Source organism: Neofelis nebulosa, chromosome X (genome assembly GCF_028018385.1).
Source record: "Neofelis nebulosa isolate mNeoNeb1 chromosome X, mNeoNeb1.pri, whole genome shotgun sequence".
Taxonomy (NCBI): Eukaryota; Metazoa; Chordata; class Mammalia; order Carnivora; family Felidae; genus Neofelis; species Neofelis nebulosa.
The window spans coordinates 61,802,745-61,829,895 of NC_080800.1; the positions used below are offsets into that span (position 1 = coordinate 61,802,745).

Genomic DNA, 27,151 nt, shown 5'->3' on the forward strand with positions numbered 1-27,151 from the left:
TGATACACCTTTCCAAGTAAAATATTCATCTGTAAGACTATTTTTATTTAAGGTTTTTATTTTAATGCCATATTATAATATTGCATGAATACATCAAAATTTATTTACCCAAATTATTCATCAACAGGCAATTTTTCCATTTTTTATTGCTATGAACATTGTGAACATTCCCATACCTACATCTTTTAGAATAGCCTTAGAATATTTCTTTTAGAATATTTTGGGGTATAGCCCTAGAAATGAAATTGCATGGTCAAAAGTCAGACAATATTTATTCTTCCCACTAATATATACTGCCAAACTGTCCCTACAAAGAATTATACTGAAACTGGGTAACCCCACTAACACTAGTGTAACATTTTTTAATATTTGCCCATGTGATGGGTATTAAATGCAATAACACAGTTTCTTATGAATACAAACATTTATTACTAAGAGAATTACAAAGATGAGTAAGATACAGTCTCTGCTCTTGAGCTTAAATGAAGGGAGACAGACACAAACTGGAAACATTTACCATTATCATGTTCATAATGAGGATAAATTAAGATTTCAGTTCATGGTGATTCCTAAATGGACTCTGCAGCTGTTGCTAATAGAAAAGGTCCACAAGAATATTATTTGACAGCACTCCAAATTAAAAATCCATCTGCTAAAATTGCAAGGAATTGTGCTAATGCTAAATCACCTCAGTGGCATTTTGATGTGACTTCGTTGTTTTTCTTTCATCAAGTCTAAAAGGTAAGAACCAAGTAGAAGCTGCTCAGAAAACCACCTGCTCCCCTACCCCTGACCCCCGCAAGGCAGTGAAGTGAATGGAGTGTAGAACAATATACAATTAGAAGATTCACTGACACTGGAACCTGGACTTCCATCCTTCCTTCTCCTACCATTTTCACTAAACAGTGAGCAGCAACCATTTTCTTTCAGAAAGCAAATGGCTTCTCTCCCTGGAATCTCACTGCCAGGCAGATCAGCCCACATATTTAGGCTGCAGTAGTATTCCCCAACTTGGGAAATACAGAGAAGAATCCAAAGAAACTTTTTTTTCAGTACCACGCGGGTCAGATACAGATGAGATCAAAATGGATGACAACACAAACATTTTAAAAACCTATCTGACAGGGGCACCTGGGTGGCTCAGTCAGTTAAGCGGCCGACTTTGGCTCAGGTCATGATCTCGCGGTCCGTGAGTTCGAGCCCCGCGTCGGGCTCTGTGCTGACAGCTCAGAGCCTGGAGCCTGTTTCAGATTCTGTCTCCTTCTCTCTGACCCTCCCCCATTCATGCTCTGTCTCTCTCTGTCTCAAAAATAAACAAACGTTAAAAAAAAATTAAAAAATAAAAAATAAAAAAAAAATAAAACCTATCTGACAAAGATGGATGAATATGCAATAAAGTAAATATGGCAAGATGTTAGTTGTAACATCTAGTTGGTAGATAGATGGGCTTTCAATGTACAACTCTTTAGCTTTTCTATATGTATATTTAAAATTTTTCATAATAGAATGCTGGGAAAAATCCAGCAAGCAGCTTGAAAAATAATGCTGTAAGTAAGGCCTTTCTCTCCATTTCACTCCTGAAATGAAACTATCCTATATTCTTTCCATTTTATTTTTTTTAGATCTAGCTTTCTTGAATTGGACTTGGGAGCTCTCAACTTTTTAATGACCTGAAATGAATCACAATATATCCACAGGCAGGTAACCAAGACAACAGTGTGGGAGGTTAGGGATGGTAAAGGGGAAGGTCCTAAGCTCTTGGAAGTCCAGGCTCCTTAACTGTATTAAGTCTAAGCAAGTGAATATTTCAGAAACCCCATTTCTTTGTGCATCAGCATTCAGACCCTGTAAACATTTGCCTCAGCCTACCTGTCTGCCTTATCTCACATTAATTTGTTATTTTCCATATTCTCACTGCAAAGAGCTGTGTAGGAAGGAGGGGGTCAAGGCATAAGGCGCCAAGGTATGATATGGCCACATTCTTCAGGTTAGGATATAACAAAAGGAATTTCTAGAGATGAAGCTCAAAACTTGCTGTTGAAGTACATGGTATAACTGACTGACTGTAGGACTCTGGTGGAGGCCTTATAAGCATCTAGTTGATGCGTTCTAGCTGGCCCATCTGTAAAATAAGAAAAAGACTTGTTATAAGCAGTAACGAATGAGGTAAATAAATGAGTTTCTGAGATGCCAGAAGTATCTTTGGTGAATGGAGAGGGAAATTAAACCATCACTGTTAGGTAATGATCCAAAGCAAGGTAGGCAATCATTTTCTGTAAAGGGTAGGCTTTATGGGCCACTGGATCTCTGATGGAGCTACTCAACACTGCCTTTGCAGGCCAAAAGGGCCACAGACCAAATATCAACAAATAACACGTGATCCAATAGAACTTTATTTGCAAAACCAGGCAGTCCATGGGCTGTATTTCTCTACCTATATCTAGAATGTGGAGCCCTACCTAGGAACACCATTTGAAGGATGATCTGAGGAGGGGTGAAAAGGGGATGATTCTACAAACAGGAACCATTGAGCAAACACTGGGCAGTGAGGATGAGGCTCATGATCTGGCAGCTATCACCCAGGTCCCACCAAGGAAAAGGCTGTCAGCAGCAACAATAGTAGCAACATCTGTAAATACCAAGGACTGAAATCCAAACACACAAAAAAAATAGCATTATCTCAGAAAAACTCTTACGATAGATACATAATCAGAAAGAAACACCAAGTTTCTGACCACATGCATTTTGAATAAACAGTTGACAGTCCAGAGCCTGTGGAGATCACCTTAGCAGGCACACGATAAATGTTTGTTGATGAGTCATTCATTTATTCATCCAATAAACATTTACTGAAGCCTACTAATGTGCCAGGCTGGGCTCTGGAGAAGACTCTGTCCCTGCCCTCAAGGAGCTCACAGTCTAACTGCTAACATAGGAAAGGAGACAGGCATATACACAGACAATTACAATACAACCTGGTAAGTGCTGTAACACTTATCAGGTTGTATTATAATGGCCGATGTAAAATTTCTTTCCAGGGGCGCTGCTCCAGGCTGCTGCTGGCTGTAACATCAACAGAGGGGAGGAACAAATTGTGGAAATCAAAGGTTAAATGCTTTTAGGCTATTTCAAATATCCAGGCTCTCCCTAACTCCCGATCAGAGATGGGTTCAGGAACTAGATATTGGCATGACAGGATTCTTATGCTTAAGGTAGGCATAGACCTCTAGAAAGGAACTTCACCACCACCTTCTCTACAATGCAGGCTCTGTTCTTGTTTTGTTTTGCTTATTATACATCTGTCAACCTCCCCACCCCCATACCTAAGCCTGGTTTAACATCTGCAACTAACAAAATGCTGAAAAATGGGAGCTTATGACTAACTAGATTAACCCAGTGTAACTGGATAGCAAAAAGCAATATGTAACAAATGACTTGGCACTTCTAAATCCTATAATCCCCCCCCCATTAACTGAAAATATAAAAATTAGAATGTTTTTAAATACATATATGAGATAGTATATAGCTCATGTATTGGGAATAATAATTTAGAAAGATTTACTTAATACAATTAAAGATTCTCTAAATTACCTACCTCATAATAAATAAGAAAAATGAAATGAGGTAATATACTCTTCCCAACCACTTTTCAAAACTGAGTTACAGTAACAGACTTCTTGTGAAGAGATTACTAGTCACTTGGCTCAGATGGTTTTATACAAAGACAGGATGGAATTTTTCTGCATCCCATACTGTTCTTAATAGGGCCTATGTTTTTAATGGCTCTTTTGTGTCTGCACCAGCAAATTGAGCTGATGACATCAATAAACTGTTGCCATTTACACTGGGATCCCTATCTTGGGATTCAATGTCTCTGAGGCCACTATTTTATACGCTTAACACATTAGTTTCCCCTGAAGTCATTATATTGCTCTTGCCTACACTGTTCTATTCTACCACGGTCAGCCCACACTCACAATGCCTTCTCAGGTGTTACAGTTTGTTCCTACCAGCATTTTACACCCTCAAAGTGCTTAGTGTTCTCTCTATATGTGGACATTGCACTATGTCCATACCGTCTCCCACATCACTCGTGAATATTCAAAATAAGATCAGTCCCAGAATGGATGGGGGCGAGGGTACTACTGTTTTGTGTGTTGTATAAGTTGGTTTCTTATTAGGGACAAAATGTTGCCATGTCTTCTTCCCACATCCATAGCCAGGGTGCAATAATGCTATGCAGCATTCAAGACTGCTCTCCTTTAGATAAAAAGAAATAGCTACCTATTTAAAGGACAAAGAAACATTATCTCAAAATGGCTACCAAGAATCTGACAGGTATTCCACAAAGCAGTTGTCTTTGGAATCACAAACATTTTTTAAGACTCAAAGGCAACATATGCTAGGAGTATATGTGCAACAAATCACATGTATCCTTTGCAATAAATGACAAGGATAATAGATCCTTATACAGAACACATAATACACAGCTCTTACAAATATTTAACATTCATACCCAAATTGAATAGTTCACAAAAGGAAGAGTTAGTAATTAACATTTGAGAATTCAGCCTCACCAATAATCAGAGAAATGGATCATAAAACAAAGATATCGTTCTTTTACAATATAAAGTTAGCAAAAAACAATATTCTAAATACCTAAATACCTGGGCACAAAAAAATGACATATTTTTTTGGAATGTTACTGTAGCAAATCTCTATAGTGTTCAAACTTTTTGATGAACCATTCTAATTCTGGAACTCTATAAAGAAATAACTCAAAATAGATAAACAATAAAAACTAAATGAAAATGAAGACATTCATTGTAATACTTTACTGAAAATCCTAAAATATTTCCATACAACAATATATCATGAAACCATTACATGACAACTGCAAACAATGTTTAGCATGGAAAAATGCATGCTATAATGTTAAACACAAAACAGAACATAAAACAGTACAAATACATGATCAACTGTAGAAAAATGCAGGGAATGAAAAGATGTGAACACATTTATAAACACTGGTTATCTCTGGGTGGTAAAATTACAGATCCTTCTTCCCTATACCTGATGGTTATCCTCAGACAAAGCTACAATGAATATTTACCAAATTTCTAGATTGAGGGAACTATTCAAACTTAATGGAAAAAAAATCACAAAATAGAAGATAGACAAAGTTACTACTTGCTTTCAAATCTCTACGAACCAAACATTTGAAAACAAAAATTAAAAGGTAAACAATAACCTGGAGTATATAACAATGCAGAAATCTGAGTAATAGCCTTTATTTGAAAAACACTTTCAAACAGATAATAACAATAACACTAAACTAAAAACTCCAACAGAGTTTTATTCGTGTAAGACACGAACTAACATCACATGAAAGAAAATTAAACTGCTAAGAAATATATGGAGGAAGGAGTCCAAACTCACTAATAACCAAAGAAATGCAAAATTAAAATAATACTTGTTTTTATCCATAACATCTTTTTAAAAAACAAACACCACTTAATACTTGTATGAGTAAAATTTGGTACGACCTTTTCGGAATGAACTTTATCAGTACATATTGAATGTTAAAAACGCATTGATATAGTAATTCCACTTCAGTGAATCTATCCTAACCAATAATAAAAGAAACGCATGTTTTTTCAGTCTTCTATTATAAGAGGGAAAAAAGGCAATAACCTGACTTTACTATTGGACATTTGTATTAACACACCATAATATTAATAATGGGTAAGAAAAAAATCTCTACCGCAGCAAAAGACTGCTTTCTCAAACCATTTGACCAGATCTCCAATCAGGCAAAACAAGATGGGTGTGTCCAGCCTGCCGCAGTCGGCCATTTTAAACCCTCTGCAGAACAAAAAGCATAGAAGACAAGGGTAGGTAAGGATGGCCGCCCCGGTAGGCTGCAAATCAACAATTTTTACTTTTTTGTCTTCTACATATGTAACCCTGTAGGATGCACCGAGTAAAAAGTAGCCAAGAGCAAACAGGTCTCCTTTCTTAAACAGCACAGGTAAGTTACAAAAAAATTTTTGAAATCATAAAAGAAGGGTCCCTTAAATTTGCCCCCTCATTTTAGGGAATTAAAGCATAATAGTTAAGAACACAGCATTATGGGCCCATACAACCTGGACAAAAATCCAGTTTCAGCCATTCAAATGGATGTAAAGCCTTGGGCAAATTACTTAATCTGTGTCCCCCACATTTCTCATTTGTAAAATCTGAATAACGGTACTGCTATTTCATAAGATTGTCGAAAGTACTAAATGAGTTGAGGCACGTGTGAAAGCAGGTAGACCAGTACCTGACACATAGTTTTAAGTGCTACAGACGTTTGAATACAATTATTGTTATAAATAGAGAAATAGGCCCAGAGAAGGAAAAGGACCACTAGGAGATCACAACTAGGATTACTAGAAAAGACCTGTCTCTTCAATTTTGAATCCTGTGCCCTTTCTGCTACATATTTAAATGCTAAACTGTTAGTTTTAGTGATTTACAATAGATCCTCACTGACAGCCCTCTTGAGATCCACGACAGTAGGGCTACCTAAAAAAGTCTTCCCCCTAGGCTAAAATTTTGCAGAAAAAAATAATTTCGAGGAAAGGGTATGAACCCAGGTCACCTTCACACCACCATTTCCATTTGCCCAAATCCTGGGTTTAAAGTGTAACAAGCACTTGGAAACAGCCAAATCCTCAGCCCTATGTTCTGCAAGTGAGAAAAGCAAGGGCTTCCGACCAACGTAACAGTAGACTCTCACAATACTGCAATCACCGTGTTCTGCAAATCTGAAGGGATGAGAGGATGTGTCGAGTGCCAAGTACAGCGGCCCAAAGTCTGACAGAAAGCCCTCCAACTGTGTATTGCCAGAATGTGGCCTGTCCCCAAGGCTCCCGTTTTACGCATTTCTTACACACACCAGCTGCCGAAACCTTTCATAGAGTCATCATCGCCTTGGCATTTTCAAACCCACATTTATCAATGGACCACTGAAGGGCTAAGATTCTAGGTTAATTTCTGGTAAATTTGGCCACAGCCTAGGGCAACTCCAACTCGGCAGATGCTTTCACCCAACCAGAAAGGTAGCTGTACTTCTCTGCAGGGCCCCTCAGCCCAAAATGGCCTAGCAAAGACAACTTACCTCCCCCCTCGCCATTTTGCAATCGTAACCACACCTACAGTGCGCGCCTCCCCTCCCAGTCATTCCGTCTGAAATACGCATGTGCCCCACTCCCCTCCTAAAGCCAACCGTCACAATGTCGTCTCAAATACGCATGCGCGCCTTCACTTTCCCTTCCAACCGCGGCTGCCAACTGTGTACTGGGAATTCCGCTCTCTTAAATACGCATTCGATGCTCCCCCCACCCAAGCTTGCGCGTGCTTACCTCCCACTCTCCCCAGCTGGGGCCCCTTCCCCCTCACATCAGGTCTTCTCAAATATGTGTGCGCGATCCCGCGCCTCCCCCAACCTCCCAAATACACATGCGCACCAAGACCGTCCTCCCCTATTCCCTGCCCTCCTTCCTCCTTGGTTTCTTATATATACATGCTTGATGCTATCTGGATGTGTTTTTCGCCATACTTGTGCCCCAGTGCTCAAGGAGAGCCACTACCAGCGTTTCCTAATGGAGGTAGGTGTGATAAACTAGGGAAGTGGAATATGGGAAAGACGGCATTGCAGGTGACGGCAGAGAGCAAATCTAGATGGACTCTGAACCGGCCCCCAGGGAGGAGATGGCGTGCCCTCAGATTCCTTAATAAGACCCACCACCCTTAACAAAAGCCAAAAAACAAACAAACAAACAAACAAACCTCTCATAATTGGATGAGCCTAGTCCTAAGGCCCACCCTTTAAACACACCTTCGGCTACGTAAGAGGAACTCCCAAAATATTTAAACAGAGAACGTCATGGGAAGTAACAACGCTCCTGTGCCTCAACCCTGATTAGAAGAAAGGAGTCTGTATCCTTTCCCAATGGGAAGTAAGTGTTCAATATCCTTTTGTAGGCCTGAGGCCCATGCTGTACCCCACTTATTCCTCTCGTGAACCGCGAGAATACACAAATCAAGGGTCTCCCCGGCCCGAATTCCCTCCTCCCTCCTCCGTGTTCTTCTACGACGTTATTTTACCTCTTGGCTGAATCGAGTGTCTTAGCATGAATTCTTAGCGCTCGCCGCCGCAAGATATGGTGGACGGAGCAGCTGCACAGAGTTCGCGGATCCAGGGTGGTTGCTCAAGCCAAGGTGGAACTGGACAGCAGGCAGAGAACCAGCCGAGCCTCCAGCCGCAGCGCTGATGCCAGTTAAGAACTGCCTCTCCGGGATCGCCGCAGTGTACTTCTGGCGCATGCGCTAAGTACGCCCTCTTCTCCCCACCCCCACCCACTACTGCCTTTCAGAGGTTACCCCTCTGGCTTTCACGTTTTCCCTAGGGCCCTATCCCATCCGCTTTCTTCACCTATCTTCCCCTTGTTCCCACCGGCTTCCACCACCATCCCTTCTTCAGCCCATCCTTCTTTCGTCAATCCCTCGCCTATTCTTAGTTACACTGTTTCACTTCCAAATCTCCTAGTTGCTCTTTGTGTTCTTTTTTGTTGCTATAGCAGTTTTATTGAGATGTAATTTCGTGTCATACAATGCACCAACTTAAAGTGTACAATGCAATGGATTTTAGTGTATTCACAGAGTTGTACAACCGTCACCACCATTTTAGAATTTTTCATTACTCCAAAAAGAAACCTCATCCCTATTAGTGTATCTTTGTGTTCTTTAAATTTTTGTTTAAATATGTAATGTTTTAACATCACCATTCTTATTTTTATACATGTAACAATGTGTCTTTTAACTATTTTTCCATGTTTCTAATTGTCTTTATCTTTTTAAATAAATGGACAGCCCTCATTTTTTTAAGTATTGTTAAAATTGAGGTCAGCACTTAATAATTCTTACAGATAGAGTTACTTGCTCTTTCCACTTCTCTTCCTTTTGACAAAACTTCTCTAATCTACAATGGTCCCATCTGAAGAGAAATTCAAAAAGGAGGCACAAGTTGTCAATTTTGAACCCTATAAAATACTTAGATTCCTGGGCCTACCTATTTGTCTGAACTTCCCAGTTCATACGCAGGTTCTTGGGAGCAGTAAAGGAGAAATTTGGAGAACTCTACTGTATCTACCCATTTTAGGCTAACATTCTATTTCCCTCTTTTCCCTCACCTTATACCCTTTCTTAGAGGATGTGATGGTTAATTTTATGGGCCAACTTGGCTGGGCCATGGTGCCCAGATACGTGGTCAAATATTATTCTGGATGTTTCTGTGATGGTGTTTTTGGATGAGATTAACATTTAAATCCGTGGACTTTGAGTAAAGTAGATTGCCTCCCATACTGGGGGTGGCCTCATCCTTCAGTTGAAGCGCTGAATTAGAACAAAAGACTAACCTTTTCTAAGCAAGAGAGAATTCTGCCGACAGATAGCCTGTAGACTTGAACTGCAACACCATCTATTCCCAGATTTTGGACTTCACAGATAGATATAGATACATAATTATAATTATAGATATATAATTATAACCATGTTGGAGATATATATATCATATTGGTATGGTCATATATATTCAGATATAGATAGAGATATCATGTTGGTTCTGCTTCTCTGAAGAATCTTGACTCACATGGGGGGGTTTCCTGCAACCTGTGAATACCCTGAATTGAGGTTGGGGTGCAGGGAGGAGTGGTAGTCAAAAAGAATATTCTATTAAACCCTCGAATACAGCTTTGCCTTGTCAAATTGTACATCAGCTAAATCTGACATAGAACTGGACTTAACTTTGCAAAAGCTGTCATTACAAGTATGTAAAACAACTGAGGAAATGAGTACCCTTGTCTTCTCAGAGTCGAATAATTTTTCCATGATGGCACAAGAACTCGTCTGTTCTTTGTGATTTTGAGGAATGAGGGAACAGGATAGCAGAGACTGGCAAGATGGTACAGTAACAAACTTATGTTAATAAAGGCCTTAATTTCATTGCTAAAAGTTAATTAGTTTGAATATGTGAACAAGATGGCTAAGAGACCAAGTAACAGGATTGATTTGTTTATTGACTCCTGATAAATTACTTGGAGAATGATCTGTTGCAACAAAATCCAGGCAGGGGGCAAATGTAAGTTATACTAGGGCCTAGAATCCATCCACCCACTCTTGTGTATGGGCAATATTCCCATAATCTTACTGGTTATAAAGCAAAAGTGTGTCACTTAAGAGGATGTGTATGTTTTTAAGGAGGTCATAATTATAAATTTGGGAGATGTTTGTATCAATCAGGATTCATTTCAAGGAGCAGAAAACCCATCTGTATTTTAGATGTAGGAAGGAATTTAATATAGAAAATCACATGTTTACAAACTATTTGGAAGGAAAAGAGGAACAGGTTCTAGGCGGAGTCCAAGGAATAACTCCTAGAAAAATATGGAACTGACCAACCAGAGTTCTCTCACCACTGCTACTGCTATCTCAGTCTTGCAAGCACATTCTCCAGGCCCCACCCCAGGCCCCTGTCTCCCCTGAAGCCACCACCTTTCAAAAAATGACCTAACAGAGAACATGACTAAGACTTATGATTCCTGAGGGGGAAAAGGGGTGAGGTGGCCACTTTGCCCCTGAGCCCATCCCCTCCCCACAGAATATGCATTTCTGCCAGCTGGACATTGAGGAATAATATGAGGCCTTCTGGTGGGGACCTGTCCTCTGGCTGGGGCTTGAAGGTGCCATTCTTGAGGGCTTGAAGTCCCCTCCCAATTCAATACATCCCCTTCTGGCTTGAGGGGCCTTGGACTGAGTCTATGCATATGCAACATTAAAGGTAGGGGTCCTGGTCTGATGGGTTCTCTAGATGGGGGCTTCAAGTTGGTGTAAGCCATCTTCAATGTGTCTCTGTGCTTGAATCTGAGATCCAGAGTCCAGAACTGGACTTAGGGGTCTTGGGAAAGCCAGGGACTCGGATCAGAGATTCTCAAACTACAGGCCCTTAGGACAGTGTTTAGGAAATCTAGAATGTGGGCTTGAAGGTATAAGTACTCCCAGAAGAGGGATTACAGTGTTGCCACTGGGTCTATAGGCTCCAGTCTAAGATAGTGAGTGTGAACCCTGAGGCCCAGGGTAATGGGGTCCCCATTAGAATTGGGAGAATGGATCATGGTTCTGGTGGCCCCACCTAGGGCAGAATTTACACAGTACCTCTCAAAACAAACAAAAATAAAAAACAGACTAACCAGAGTTGCTATTATCTATGAGGCTATGACTGCATCCATGAACTCCAGAATATACCAAACCCAAAATGAAAAACCATCTGCTGTCACCACCATAACTGATTATTGGCAAACAGTGCTGGTGAATGAACATCGAAATGTTATTTGTGCAGCAAGTCTGCACAATTTGCTTGCCAGCAGGAATGGGCAAAATGTAACTGGAAGATGCCACATTTGTCTTCCAAATCTTGAGGAGTTGATTCTGATTGATAGACTCTATTTTACATACAGAACTATGGCTGCAAGTGAGTATAGAAAGTGGAGTTTTTGACTTTCCAACTTCTCAAATGAGAAGGATAATTAAATGAAGATTGAATGAGCCAATCCAAAGTACCCAGCTCAGTGGTACATACAGTAAAGGGAGTATTCAACTGGGAGTTTGGAAGCCTGGGATGTAGTCTTAGCTCTGTCACTATATTAATTTGATCTTGGGAAGATTACTTCCTCTCTTGGACCTAACAGAGTTTATCTAGTAATTATTGAGGAGAAATATTTTAAGCAAGAGAATGATGTGGTCAACTTTTCATTTTAGAAAATCACTTGGTCAAGAGATGATGTAGACCTGCTTTAGAGTAGTAGTGTGATGGAGGTAAATGTGACACCTTGGAGAAATATTTAAAAGGTTAAAGCATTTTATAATGATAAAAGGGATGATTCATCAAGAAACTGTAACAACTAAAAACACATATGCACCTAACAAAAGATCCCCAAAGTGCTGGGGAAAAAACAGACAAAATTGAATAGATAAATGAATAATCCAACAACAATAGTTGGACACTTCAATATCCTATTCTCAATAAGGGATACTACAAGTAGACAGAAAATCAGCAATCAGAAAACTGGAACAATACTATCAGTCAAATTGACCTAATTGACATCTAGAGAATGCGCCAACCAATAGCAGCAGAATAAACATTCTTCTCAAGCACTCATGAAACATTTTCCAAGAGAGACCATTTGCTAGGTCATAAAACAAGCTTCAATAAATGTAAAATGATTGAAATTATACAAAGTATATTCTCCAATCATAATGGAATGAAATTACAGATCAATAACAGAAGGAAATTTGGGGAATTCACAAAAGTATGGAAGTTAAATACTGCACTCCTGAATAACCAGTGCCTTAAAGAAGTAATCACAAGGAAATTAATAAAACCTTGAGAAAAAGAAAGCACAACATACTTTAAAGAAGCTTAAAGAAGTAATCACAAGGAAAATTAGTAAACACCTTGAGAAAAAGAAAACAACATACAAAATTTATGGGATGCAGCTAAGGTAGTGTTCAGAGGGAAATAAATAGCTGTGAATACCCATATTATAAAAACAAAAGGGATCTCAAATCGATATCCTTAAGAAACTGAACAAAGAGCAAACTAAGCATAAAGCAAGCAGAAGGAAAGAATAAAGATTGGAGTGAAAATAAGTGAAATAAAGAGTTAAAAAAAAAACACTAGAGAAAACTGACAAAGCCAAAAGTGGCTTTTTCAAAGAGCAAGAAAGTTGAAAGAAAAAACATGGCTGAACTGGCCAAGAAAAAAGAAAAGACTCAAATTTCTAAAATCAGGAGTGAAAGAGAATGCATCATTACTGACCTTACAGAACTAAAAGGAATACTATGAACAACTGTATGCCAATAAATTAGGTAATCTAGATGAATTAAACAAATTCCCAGAAGACACAACTGCCAATGCTGCCTCAAAAAGAAATAGAAAACCTGAATAGAGCTACAACAAACTAAATTAGTATTTTACAGAATTCCCACAAGAAAATCCCAGGCTGAGATGGCTTAACTAGTGAAAATTTCCAAACATTTAACAGAGAAATAGTATCAATTCTTTACAAACTATTCCAAAAAGTAGAAGATGTGGAAAGTCCTCAAAAATCATTCTTTGATATCAATATTACCTTGAAATGACAACCAGAGATATAATTATCATCATCATCATCATAAAAATGCTACATATCAACATTTAAAGATACAAAAATACTCAAGAAAATACTAGCATACCAAATCCAGCAGCATAAAGAAAGGATTATACACCTTGATCAAGTAATATTTATCTGACGAATGTAGGGTTAGATGAACATAAAAATCAACATAATACACCACGTTAATGGAATAAAAGACAAAACTACATGATCATCTCAATAGCCACGAAGACATTGACAAGATCCAATGAACTTTTATGATAAAAAGTGCTTATCAAACTTTCCTATTTGCTTAGCAAAACTATTCCTATAGGAGAGAACTTTCTCAATCAGATAAAGAGCATCTACCAAGAACTCACAGATAACATCATACTTAATGGTGAGACTACATTTTCCCCTTAAGGTCAGGAACAAGACAATAATGCCCACTTTCACAACTTCTGTTCAACTGGTGGTTCTAGCAAATGCAAAAAGTCAAGACAAACTCAAGAGATGCAGAAAAAGCTTTTGACAAAATTCAACACCCCTTGATGATAAGAACATTCAACAAAGTAGGAATTGAAAAGAACTTCTTCACCTTATAAAGAATGTGTATAAAATAACCATAGCTAACACCATACTTAATGGTCTTAAAGACTGAAAGTTTTCCCCCTAAGATCAGGAATAAGACAAGGATGTTGGTTCTCACCACTTCTATAACATTGTACTGAAAGTTCTAGTCAGGGCAACTAGGCAAGAAAATGGAATAAAGGACACCCCGATTGGAAAGGAAGAATTCAAACTATCTCCACTTGCAGATGACATAATCTTGTCTATCGAATCCTAAGGAATCCACTAAAAAACTATTGGTACTCTAAATCAGTTCAGTTTATCAAGGTAGCAGGATAAAAGATCAATATACAAAAATAATTGTATTTTTATATACTAGCAATGAACAACTAAAAAATGAAATTAGGAAAATAATCCCATTTACAATAGCATCAAAAAGAATGAAATACTTAGAAAAAATTTAACAAAAGATGTGTAAGACTTATACACTGAAAACCACAAAATATTATTGAGTGAAAATAAAAATCTAAATAAATGACACAACATCCTGTGCTCATGAATCGGATGACTCAATATTGTTAACACTCTCCAATTCTATCTATAGGTTCCACAATATATATCAAAATCTAATTTGCCTTTTTTTTTGCAGAAATTGACAAACTGATACTAAAATTCATAAGGAAATGCAAGAGACTCAGAATAGTCACAACATTGTGGAAAAGAGGGGCAAAGTTGGAGGCCTCTAACTAATTTCAAAACAAAATACAAAACTACAGTAATGAAGACTGTGTGGTATTGGTGTAAAAGTAGCCATATAGATCTGTAAAATAGAAATGAGGTAAATGTATGAGAAACTAAGGAAATGAAGAATGACAATAACTAACTCCAGGAAACAAAAAGCTGTGCAGGTAGTGAAAATTGATCAGAGTATTCATGGCTGAGCCATGAGTAGCATTTACATACTTATAGTTATGTAAATGTTGGATATTCTCCTAATATTAGGAGAAAGGTGAAACAGTGGGGGGTGGGTTGGGGGTGGAGAACTTGAAATGTGTAAGTGTATGATGTGGACCAAAAGATGGTGTAGGTAACAGAGGGCTAAATGTTCATTCTCTGAAATGGAAAATCATAGATAATTTGAAACATCTAAAATTGAAACATCAAGAACTCATAAGCATTATCTAAAGTTATGACTCTTTAATTCAGTGTGTTTTGAACCTGTCGGTTATAATCATGTAATGTATTTAAGAGATCAATGTAATGGGTCACCACCAGCATTTATTACAACATGAATAGAAAACATCATAGCCAAACTATGGAAAAAGCCCAAACATCCATCAACTGATGAATGGATAAAGAAGAGGTCATACATATACATGAATATACAATGAAATATTACTCAGCCATAAAAAAGAATGAAATCTTGCCATTTGCAATGACGTGGATGGAGCTACAGAGTATTATGCTAAGTGAAATAAGTCAGTCAGAGTAAGACAAATACCATATGATTTCACTCACATGTGGAATTTAAGAAACAAAACAGATGAACATAGGGGAAAGAAAAGAGAGAGGCAAACTAGGAAACAGACTCTTAACTACAGGACAAGCTGAGGGTTACTGGAGAAGAGGGGAGGATGGATAGGTAATGTGTATTAAGGAGGGCACTTGTTGTGATGAGTACCAGTTGTTGTATGTAAGTGATGAATCACTAAATTCTACAACTGAAACTAAAATTACACTGGATGTTAATATTAACTGGAATTTAATAAAACCTTGAAAAAGAAAAAATATAAAACTAGGGTGTTTGCCTGATGGGGGAAAAAAAGAGTGGCAGGTGCTCACAAATTCATCACTTATCTTTGAAATTTCATGTTGCCTTCCCATATATTAAACTGAATTAGATTTTTAGGATTTTAAGCCTCAAGAAAAACAGGAAAGAATATATTTCCTTATAGAAATCATTTGCCCTCCTAATTCAAAATTTATACCATAGTGTCTACTGTACTATACATATCAAATTAATATTAATTTCCTCTTTCCCCTTGTCTTACCCAACAGTCCCAGGCTAGGCAAATACAGCTGGTGGTGTAATGAACCTAAGGTATATAGATATAGACATATAAATTTCACTGTTACTTCATCATTTTAAGTTCCCTTTTGCCATGTACAACTTTTAATACATTCCAGTGTGTAGTTTACATTACATATGATCCTACGTTTTATGTGGGCTCTTTCTTAAATATATTGGAAGTTTCTAAATTAAAAAAAAATTAATTGGATAGAGAACTTGTTAGATTTTCTACTTGTATCATTATATAAGAAATTCATAGAAATTTTATAAGAAACTCTATAAGAAATTTATCCATTATATTAGGTTATCAAATTTATTGGCATAGTAAATTATTCTTTTAATATCTAAAATGAAAACATCAAAGTGAATTGCACACATTAAAGGTATTTTTTTCTTAAACTTATTTGAGTTATAACACACACACATATCCTCTGTTGCGATGTAAAATGCAAGTCTTACTTCATGTCCCAATTAAAGCTATTTGAAAATCAATGCTCTTAACTATGGGCATGTATTACTTTAATAAAAGTATAAACCTTAAGGGGGGTTTAAACATGATAATAAGGTTAATTTAATAAGCATATATCAAATTTTGAACCAGGGAGAGAATTTTTGCCTTTTGAAACCATTTATGCAGAATCATTTAATTGTTTAGGAATAAAACTCATTTCATCACTCTATATATGGTGATTGCCGATGCTCTTTGGCTCTAAACGTATTAATTTTTGAAAATATTTATCTTTGTCATTGCATTTATGGAATCAGTTGTACATTCCAATCAAGTCACATTCAAAATAAAGACCAACTGCTACATTTACTATTCTCATGCCTATGCTTTACCAAATACATTTGTATTGGCTGCCTGAAAAAAATTCATAAGCAAAACATATAGTTAACTAGTAGCTGAAGGAAAAATATTTATTGTGCAGTTTAAAAATTACCAACAAACTAAATTCATTTCAAAAATTGTAAAGTATAGAAAAGGAAAATAAGGAGAAAAAATTGTATTCAATCATATAGCCCCAAAATAGCTATGGTGGATATTTCAGTATCTAATTTTCCATACTTATTTGTATAGCTATATAAATGAACATGTCCATAAATCTTTATATGGTTTATGTAAGATATAAACAATTTGGAAAACAACAGAGAGGAAATCTGTCCAATATTTAAATTACAGTTTTGTAATTTATTTTCCAAGTAATAATGTATTCTTTATACTGAATGCTTCAATCGGGTTATGTTACATAACTTAAATGCTGGTGATTATATTGAAAACTAACATTCCTGCAATAAAATATGGAAGAATGTGAGTAAATCTCACTGTGGCATTTTAAAGATTTTTTTTCTGCTTTATGTATCTCATATCTTTGTGGACATTTGTATTTTATTTTTTAAAACAAAAAAGGAAGTTAGTCTACTTTGCTATAATTTGTTTCTTTCATGTACTGGATTAGATACATCTCATACATATTTTTCCTATTCCATAGGGCATATATAAAAACTGGTCATCTACTAGATCACGGAGAAGACCTAATTCTTTTTTTTTTCAATATATGAAGTTTATTGTCAAATTGGTTTCCATACAACACCCAGTGCTCATCCCAACAGGTGCCCTCCTCAATACCCATCACCCACCCTCCCCTCCCTCCCACCCCCCATCAACCCTCAGTTTGTTCTCAGTTTTTAAGAGTCTCTTATGCTTTGGCTCTCTTCCACTCTAACCTCTTTTTTTTTTTTTTTCCTTCCCTCCCCCATGGGTTTCTGTTAAGTTTCTCAGGATCCACATAAGAGTGAACATATATGGTATCTGTCTTTCTCTGTATGGCTTATTTCACTTGGCATCACACTCTCCAGTTCCATCCACGTTGCTACAAAAGGCCACATTTTATTCTTTCTCATTGCCATGTAGTATTCCATTGTGTATATAAACCACAATTTCTTTATCCATTCATCAGTTGATGGACATTTAGGCTCTTTCCATAATTTGGCTATTGTTGAGAGTGCTGCTATAAACATTGGGGTACAAGTGCCCCTATGCATCAGTACTCCTGTATCCCTTGGGTAAATTCCTAGTAGTGCTATTGCTGGGTCATAGGGTAGAAGATCTAATTCTTAATATAAGAAATCCTACAGGGTACATTGTCTGAGCAGGGAGGGATTCAAACAAACTTGAAGACCCAAGTATTTTTTTTTTTTTTAAATCAGGAAATACCACCACTCAGCCATGCTTTTCACTTCAAGAATGGAAAGAAAAGTCAGGCGGGAAGGGCAGCTGGAATGCCTGTGACACATGAGTGGGGTCGTGCGCAAACCTTGTGTGATGTCACTGAGGCGCCTAGAGAAAAACGGCCACTTGTTTCTAAGCCGCACTAAGGAGAGGTGCGTCGGAGCCTCAGGGGCAGTGGTGGGCCCGCTCGCCCTAAGATCTCACCATCGCCATGAGCAATAAGGAATGTTTCAAGTGTGGACGCTCTGGCCACTGGGCCCGGGGATGCCCTAGAGGAGGAGGAAGTCGAGGGCGTGGAGCTAGAGGCCGCGGCAGAGGTTCCCAGTGCAGTTCCACCAACCCGTCTGACATCTGTTACCGCTGTGGTGAGTCTGGTCATCATGCTAAGAATTGTGATCTTCTCGAGGACATCTGCTACAACTGTGGGAGAAGTGGCCACATCGCCAAAGACTGTATTGAGCCTAAGCGAGAGAGAGAGCAGTGTTGTTACACTTGTGGCAGACCAGGCCATCTGGCTCGTGATTGTGACCGTCAGGAAGAGCAGAAGTGCTACTCTTGTGGTGAATATGGCCACATTCAGAAAGACTGCACCCAAGTCAAATGCTACCGGTGCGGTGAGACTGGCCACATGGCCATCAACTGCAGCAAGACGAGTGAAGTCAACTGCTACCGCTGTGGCGAGTCTGGACATCTGGCCCGAGAATGCCCCATTGAGGCTACCGCTTAATTTTTTTTCCTTTGTCCCTCCCTCCTTTTGTTGATAGATAATTGTATTATTTTCTCTGAAACTATTTCACTGACCAAAAGTTGATAGATGGAGGCTACTCCCAGGCTAGGAGGAAAGGGCTGGAAAAAAAATCTCCAAATAATTTGTTCACTTTTAGATGTCTTATACTGTAATTAATGTGTTTCTGCGCCATTGGTGAATCTGATTATTGGACAGTCATTCTGGGTATCAGGCAATTTCTAGGTTCTTTGTGTTTTGCTTTAGCATTTAATTAAGGGCTACTACTGTGTGCCAGCCCCTGTTGGAGGAATTGGGGATATATCAGTGAACAAATAAGATCGAGTTTGGGAACATAGGCCTAGAATCTATTGAAAAAATAATATAATGTGTCAGTGAAGATAAATTGCTGTAGAGAAAAAGAACACCAGGTAAAAGAATGGAATGTGCATGGGGAGGGGACATGTGGTTCTTAGATACACAAAGTACCCTGAGATGGCATTTCCTCAGAGATTCATTGCATAAATAAAGCTGATTCTGAAAATGTGTATGACCTTGCTAAATAACTTTAACTTTATTATATATTGATTGCTTTGAATTTTCTGATCTCTTTAGCTTTTAAATAACATTGAAAGACATCTTTACCTGGCCCTACAAAGAGTGTATAGTTTAGTGAAAATAAACCAGAAAAATATGTATAATGTATGTAAGTAGCTTTGAGACAGAGAGCAATGACAAAAAAACAAAAAAAAAACCTTCAGGGGCGCCTGGGTGGCTCAGTCGGTTAAGCGTCCGACTTCAGCCGGGTCACGATCTCGCGGTCCGTGAGTTCGAGCCCCGCGTCAGGCTCTGGGCTGATGGCTCGGAGCCTGGAGCCTGTTTCCGATTCTGTGTCTCCCTCTCTCTCTGCCTCTCCCCCGTTCATGCTCTGTCTCTCTCTGTCCCAAAAATAAATAAAAAACATTAAAAAAAAAAATTTAAAAAAAAAAAAACCTTCAGAAAAAAATTGTTGACATAAACCTACTTATGGGAAAGTTTGGACTTACATATTTTTTTAAAATCTAAGAAGTGTAGACATTAAGATTGGAACTTTGGCGATTAAAAAAATACTCATTTTCATAGATAGGAAAGTTATATTTATATTTAAGAGTTTCTGAAAAATGTATTGTCACAGTTATAAAAATGTTCAGTTTCATATACTGAAATCTATTTTTAAAAATCAAATCTGAAAAGCAACTGAAGTTCGATAAAATAGAAAAGACACTTTTAAGGGGCGCCTGAGTGGCTCAGTTGGCTAAGCATTCAACTTCATCTCAGGTCATGATCTCATGGTTCCTGAGTTCAAGCCCCATGTCAGGCTCTGTGCTGACAGCTCAGAGCCTGGAGACTGCTTTGGATTTTGTGTCTCCCTCCCTCTCTTTCTCTCTCTCTCTCTCTCTCTCTCTCTGCCCCTTCCCTGCTTGTGCTCTGTCTCTCAAAAATAAACATTTAAAAAAATTTTTTTAATTAAAAAAAAAAAGAAAAGGCACTTTTAAATTCTAAATAAAGGGGTGCCAGAGTGGCTCAGTCCATTAAGCGCCTGACTCTTGGTTTTGGCTCAGGTCATGATCTCATGGTTCAGGAGTCCAAGCCTGCATCAGGCTCTTCGCTGATAGTGCAGAGCCTACTTGGGATCCTCTCTCTCTCTCTCTCTCTCTCTCTCTCTCTCTCTCCCCTCCTGCACTCTTTCTTTGAAAATAAACAAACATACAAAAATAAAAATAAATTCTGGGATGGTGGAGGTAACTATTGTGTCAAGAAAAAAATTGAAGTTGTAATGAAAAAATGATTTGAAAATAATAACTACACATTAAATCCCAAGGATCTGATGGAATTTATACTAGAAAAGATAGTGTAGGGGCGTCTGGGTCGCTCTGTCAGTTAGGTGTCTGACTCTTGATTTTGACTCAGGTATGATCTCTCGGTTTGTGGGTTCAAGCCCCACATTAGGCTCTGTGCTAGGAGTGAGGAGCTTGCTTGGGATTCTCTCTCTCTGTCCCTCTCCCATTTGCATGCATACTTGTGCATGTGTGTGTGCTCTCTCAACAAAAATAAACCTAAAAAGAAAAAGATAGTGTAGAAGGTACAATTTTTGCTCCATAAATTCATGAGGTCAAGGAAATGTAACTGATTTTATAACTGAAGCCACAACCTTTTATGAAGCTTTATAAAACCTGATGTATAATCCTTCATTCCCATCTAAAAGATTCCTTCAATGCAGCTGAGTTTCAACTTCTGTGACCCTCTTGGCTTCCTAGAAATTGATTCTGTTACTCTGTGCTGTCACAACAAAATAAACTCAGGCACACTCCCAGCCCCTATGTGAGGCAATCTCAGTTCAATCTGCCAATTCACAACATGAAACCCCTGCATCACACTGAGCCAAACAAATTCTCATTTGTGATGTGGGTCTGAGCTCTAGGAAAGAATTAATACAGATTTCTGCATTTGAATCCCCCCCAAACCATCTGGAATTTCTTTTACTGTGTCCTCAGAAGTTTGTCCCAGAACTGGAGGGGGAAGATAAGCTATCTTCCTTTATAAAGGACACACTCAGCTTTTAAGTCCTCTTTACATTCCCCCTAGGCAATCTGTTTCTAGTTTAAGAGGAAATGAAACCTTATTTTGACTCATTAGTATCCCTGTTTCAGAAGTTACAAAATGGCAGCCATTTACTGAATCAGGTCCATAGTATGTTTAGTCTGACCCATATATTAACAATATTCATGAATTAGATGTCAACATTTAAAAATTGGAACATTTTCCATAGAAATTCTTATTTTTTTGGTCTCTCTGGAACAAAAAACAAAGATCAGGAAGGAATAGGCACCCATTTCTGTGAATCTTGGAAAAACCCTGGAAAGCATTTCTCGTTGACTTTACCTGCCAGCCCCTCCAGTTGCTTCAGTCTATAACCTTTGCTGTATGCTTGGGGATAGGGGTAAACAACTACATGACACTCACCACACAAGCTTATTATTATTATTATTATTATTTTTTAAATGTTTATTTATTTTTGAGAGAGAGAAAGAGACAGAATGCAAGCAGGGGAGGAGCAGAGAGAGAAGGAGACACAGAATCCAAAGCAGGTTTCAGCTGCCATCTCAGAGCCCGATGTGGGGCTTGAACTCACAGACTGCAAGATCATGACCTGAGCTGAAGTCGGATGCTTAACTGACTAAGCCACCCAGGTGCCCCTCACTACACAAGTTTAAATAAAGCTGTTTATATTCTCATATTTGTAGATACAATCAGGAAAGCACATTATATCAATAGAGGCTAAAAAGACATTTTATCTAATTCAAGTGTCTTTCTAATTTAAAAACAAAATAAAACATCTCCTAGAAAGTAACTTACAGTAGGGTTTCATGGGACTTCTGCTTCCAAGAAGCTTGAATAGATATACTTTTACCTATTCTTCCCATTCAGTTCAATAAAAACCTTGAACATTATAAAACAAACATAAAAAGACTCTGAAAGGTAGAGAGAAAAAGATGGGCAAGTGCTTCCAGATCAAAGGAACTACATAGCAGTGAGTTCCCAGAGCAGTGGGTTTTCTTTTTGCCTCATATATCCTGGGCTTGAAGCTGAAGAAGCTAGCAACCCAGGAATTTTAACAGGCCCAGAAATAAAGAGCCCCAACAAAAGCCTACTTTGATGAGCCAAAGGGCCAGGAGAGAGGCAACCTAGAAAGATAGAAAACTTTTAGACAGTAACTGCTCTACTTTAGCCAAACATCACAAATAAAACTATGGCCCCAGGGGCGCCTGAGTGGCTCATTGGTTAAGTGTCTGACTCTTGATTTTGGCTCAGATCATGATCTCACGGTTTGTGAGTTTGAATCCCTTGTAGGGTTCTGCACTGACAGTATGAAGCCTGCTTGGAATTCTGTCTCTGCCCCTCCCCCACTAGCACTCTCTGTCTCTCTCAAAATAAATAAAGTTAAAAAAAAAAAACACCTATGGCCGCATCCCCACCAGCAAAGGCCTAATTAGGATCCAAGACTTACATCCTGATATAATTGCAACAAAGTGCCCCAGCACCTCAGTTGGAGTACTGTCCACAGAAAGCCCAGTGGTAATGAAGTGACTTTTTGAAAATATTTTACAAATTGATAAACCTCTAGCAAGACTAACAAAGAGAAAAAAAGAGGAGACATAAATTACCAATGTCAGGAATGAAATAAGGGATATCACTATCAAGCCTGCAGACATCAAAGGAATAATAAAGGATTACGGTGAACAACTCTATATACATAAATTACACGACTTAGATAAAATGGACCAATTCTTTGAAAAACACAAACTATCACAACTCACCCAATATAAAATGGATAGTGTGACTAGCTCTATAACTACTAAGGAAATTGAATTAGTAATTAAATATTCCCCTCAAAAAATCTCCAGGCCTATGTGATTTCACTGTAAAATTCCACCAAACTTTTGAGAAAAAATTCATACCAATAAAAAGCCTCAAGAAAAGCTTACTTTTACTATCTAAGGATAGGCAACCTAGAAGGATAGAAAATAGAAGATGAAGGAACATCTTTTGATACATTTTATAAAACTAGAATTACCTTAATAGCAAAATTAGACAGTGACCATGAAAAAGAAAACTACAGATCAATATCCTTTATGAATATAAATGCAAAAATCCTTAACAAAATATTAGCAATTAAAATTCAGCAATATATTAAAGGAATTATATATATCATAACCAAATGAGATTTTTTCCAAGTATGCAAGGCTGGTTCAATATTCAAAAATCAATAAATGTAAGCCAACATATTAATAAGCTAAAGAAGAAAAACCACATAGTCATGTAAAATTAATGCAGGAAAGGCCTTTGATAAAATCCAACATTCATTCATTATATAAACTCTCAGAAAAATGGGAGTAGAGGGAACTTCCTCGACATGATAAAAAACATCTACAAAAACTATGGTTAACATTATATTTAATAGTGAAAGACAGAATACATTTCTTTGGAGGTCAGGAAAAAGGCACGGCTATAGGCTGTCACCACTTTTATCACAAGTTGAAGTTAGTGCTATAAGATAATAATGGGAAATGGAAGGCATACAAAGTGAACAGGAAGAGTTAAAGTTATTCCTTTTGGCAAGTGACATGAGTGTCTACTTAGAAAATCCCAAGTAATCACCAAAAAAACCCTCCTAAAAGTAATAATTTCAACAAGGTTGCAGGGTACACAAAAAACACAAAACTCTATTGTATTTTCATATCCTAGCAATGTATACATGAATACTGAAACTAAAAATTCAATACCAGTTATAATCACTCAAAAAAGAGAAATACTTAAGTGTCAATTTAATAAAACATGTACAATAATTGTATACTGAAAGGTACAAAATGCTGATGAAAGAAATCAAAGATCTAAATAAACAGACAGACATGTTAATGCAAATCCTATCAAAATCTCAGCAAGATTTGGGGTGCTTGGGCGGCTCAGTTGGTTAAGCACCGGGCTTGATTTCAGCTAAGGTCATGATCTCATGATTGTGAGATCAAGCCCTGCATCAGGCTCCATGGAGCCTGCTTAGGGTTCTCTCTCTCCCCTTTCTCGGCCTCTCTCCTGCTCTCTCTCTCTCTCTCTCTCTCTCTCAAAAGAAAGAAATGAACTTTAAAAAAATTCTCAGCAAGATTTTTTTTGTATATATAGATTATTCACTTATAGGCAAAGGCAAAGTAGAATAGTTAAAGCAATTTTGAAAAACAAGAATAACATGGGAGGAATTGGTCTATCTAATTTCAAGACTTATTTTATTGCCATAGTAATCAAGACTGAGTGGTATAGGTGGAGATATAGACATGTGTAGATCAATGTAACAAAATAGAAAACATAGGAGTAAATTCGTATAAATATGCACAACTCAACTGTGGTAAAGGTGTACAATCAATTCAATGGAGTAAAAAAAAAGGAATCTTATCTTAAGTCTCACATCATACACAAAAATCAACTAAAAAATCAATCACAGACTTAATTGTAAAATTTAAACTATAAAAGTTTTAGGGAAAAGAAAAAAAATTGGGGGAATCTACAGGTAAGTGATAAGTTCCTAGGCACGACCACAAAACAAGACCATTAAAGGAACAATTGGTAAATTGGACATCATCAAATTTCAAAACTTTTCCTCTGAAATACCAAACTGACAGAATGAAAAGACAAACTGCAGAATTGAAGAAAATATTTATAAACAACATATCCAACAAAGGATTAGTATGTGGAATATATCAAGCAACTCTCAAAACTCAACACTTGCAATTTCAAATAATCCAATTAGAAAATGGGTAAAACACATGAAGAGACATTTCACTAAAGAAAATACACAGGGATCAAATAAAGAAACATTAAAATGTTCAACATCATTATCCACTAGAGAAATGCAAGTTAAAGCCACAGTAAGATACCATAATATATTTATCAGGATTGCTAAAATAAAAAATAGTGACAACATCAAATGTTGGCAAGAATGTAGAGAAATTAGATTATTCATACATTGCTGGTAGGAATATAACATGGTACAGCCACTCTTGAAAATAATTTGGCAGATTCTTTAAAAAGTACACATGCGGGGCTCCTGGGTGACTCAGTCAGTTAAGCGTCTGACTTCAGCTCAGGTCATGATCTCGCGGTCAGTGAGTTAGAGCCCCGCGTCAGGCTCTGTGCTGACAGCTCAGAGCCTGGAGCCTGTTTCAGATTCTGTGTCTCCCTCTCTCTCTGGCCCTCCCCCGTTCATGCTCTGTCTCTCTCTGTCTCAAAAATAAAATAAACGTTAAAAAAAAAAGTACACATGCAATCACCATACAACCCAGCAATTGCACTCTTAGGCATCTAACCAGAATAATGAAGACTAATATTCACATAAAAGCCTGTACACAAATGTTCTTAGCAGCTTTATTTGCCAAAAACTTGAAACAATGCAGCTGTAGTTCAATAAGTATATGGTTAAACTGTGATTATATCCATAATGGAACATTACTCAACAATAAAAAAGAATAAACTATCAATTGATAAACATATGAAGATGAATCTCCAGAGAAATAACATTGAGTGAAAAAGCCAATACCAAAAGGTCATATACTGTTGCGCCACTTATGTAATATTTGTGAAATCATACAGTTATAGAAATGGAGAACAGACTAGTGATCATTGGGAGTTAGGGAGGGAGAGTGATGTTATAAGATGTTACCATTGGAGAAAACTTGGTACATGAGATATTTATGTATTACTTCCAACAATTATATATAAATCTGTGATTGTCTTAAAATAAAAAGTTTAATTAAAATCTAAAAAATTTTTTTTCATTTATTTATTTTTGAGAGACAGAGAAACAGAGTGCAAGTGGGGGAAGGGCACAGAGAGAGGGAGACACAGAATCCGAAGCAGGCTCCAGGGTCTGAGCCATCAGCACAGAGCCTGATGCGAGGCTTGAACTCACGAACCGTGAGATCATGACCTGAGCCCAAGTCGGACGCTCAACTGACTGAGCCACCCAGGCGCCCCTTAATTAAAATTTTTTAAATATTTATTTATTTTTGAGAGAGACAGAACATGAGTGGGGGAGGATCAGAGAGAGACACACACACAGAATCGGAAGCAGGCTCCAGGCTCTGAGCTGTCAGCACAGAGCCCTACATGGGTCTCAAACTCGCGGACTGCAAGATCATGACCTGAGCCGAAGTTGGATGTTTAACTGACTGAGCCACCAAGGTGCCCTTGAAAGTTTAATTTTAAAATATAGGGCTTCACAGTAGAAAAACCTGACAAACACTGCCCAAAGCAGGTGATCAAGTTCAACATGCACAGTCACAAATAATGTTGATAGTATGTACTCATTTTTTAAATTTGTTTTTAATTCTTGTATAGTTAACATACAGTATTACATTAGTTTCAGGTGTACAATATACTGATTCAACAATTGTGTACATTGCTCAGTGCTCATCATGATAAATGTTTTCTTTAATCCCCATCACCTACTTCATCCATCTCCCCACCCACCTCCCCTCTGGTAACTATAAGTTTGTTCCCTAGAGTTAAGAGTATATTTCTTGGTTTGTCTCTCTTTTCTTTTTCTTTTCCTCATTTTTTTTTGTTTCTTAAGTTCCACATATGAGTGAAATAATATGGTATTTGTTTCTTTGACTTATGCTTAGCATTATACTTCGTAGCTCCATCTATGTTGTTGCAAATGGCAAAATCTCATTCTTTTTTATGGCTGAGTAATATTTCATTGTGTATATATACCACATTTTCTTTATCCA

General features: G+C 37.6%; 1 protein-coding gene and 1 long non-coding RNA gene across 3 annotated transcripts; one reads left to right on the forward strand and one right to left on the reverse strand.

The window, feature by feature from the left end:
• Positions 1 to 405: 405 nt before the first annotated feature.
• Positions 406 to 7,202, reverse strand: LOC131502767 (uncharacterized). The gene is made up of 2 exons (XR_009257180.1): positions 1,365 to 7,202; positions 406 to 1,114 (listed from the first exon to the last, which is right to left on the reverse strand). It is a non-coding gene; the product is annotated as an uncharacterized LOC131502767 (long non-coding RNA).
• A 39-nt stretch (positions 7,203 to 7,241) lies between these two features.
• ZCCHC13 (zinc finger CCHC-type containing 13) lies at positions 7,242 to 19,378 on the forward strand. Of its 2 annotated transcripts, none has more exons than XM_058713717.1 (2): positions 7,242 to 7,652; positions 18,085 to 18,313. In XM_058713717.1, the coding sequence occupies exons 1-2, from the start codon at positions 7,242 to 7,244 to the stop codon at positions 18,250 to 18,252; spliced, it is 579 nt and encodes a 192-aa protein (XP_058569700.1). In that variant the 3' UTR covers positions 18,253 to 18,313. The 2 variants fall into 2 exon arrangements, with proteins under 2 accessions (XP_058569700.1, XP_058569701.1); XM_058713718.1 differs by lacking the exon at positions 7,242 to 7,652 and adding an exon at positions 8,286 to 8,377 and having other exon boundaries at positions 18,085 to 19,378.
• The last annotated feature ends 7,773 nt before the right edge of the window (positions 19,379 to 27,151 follow it).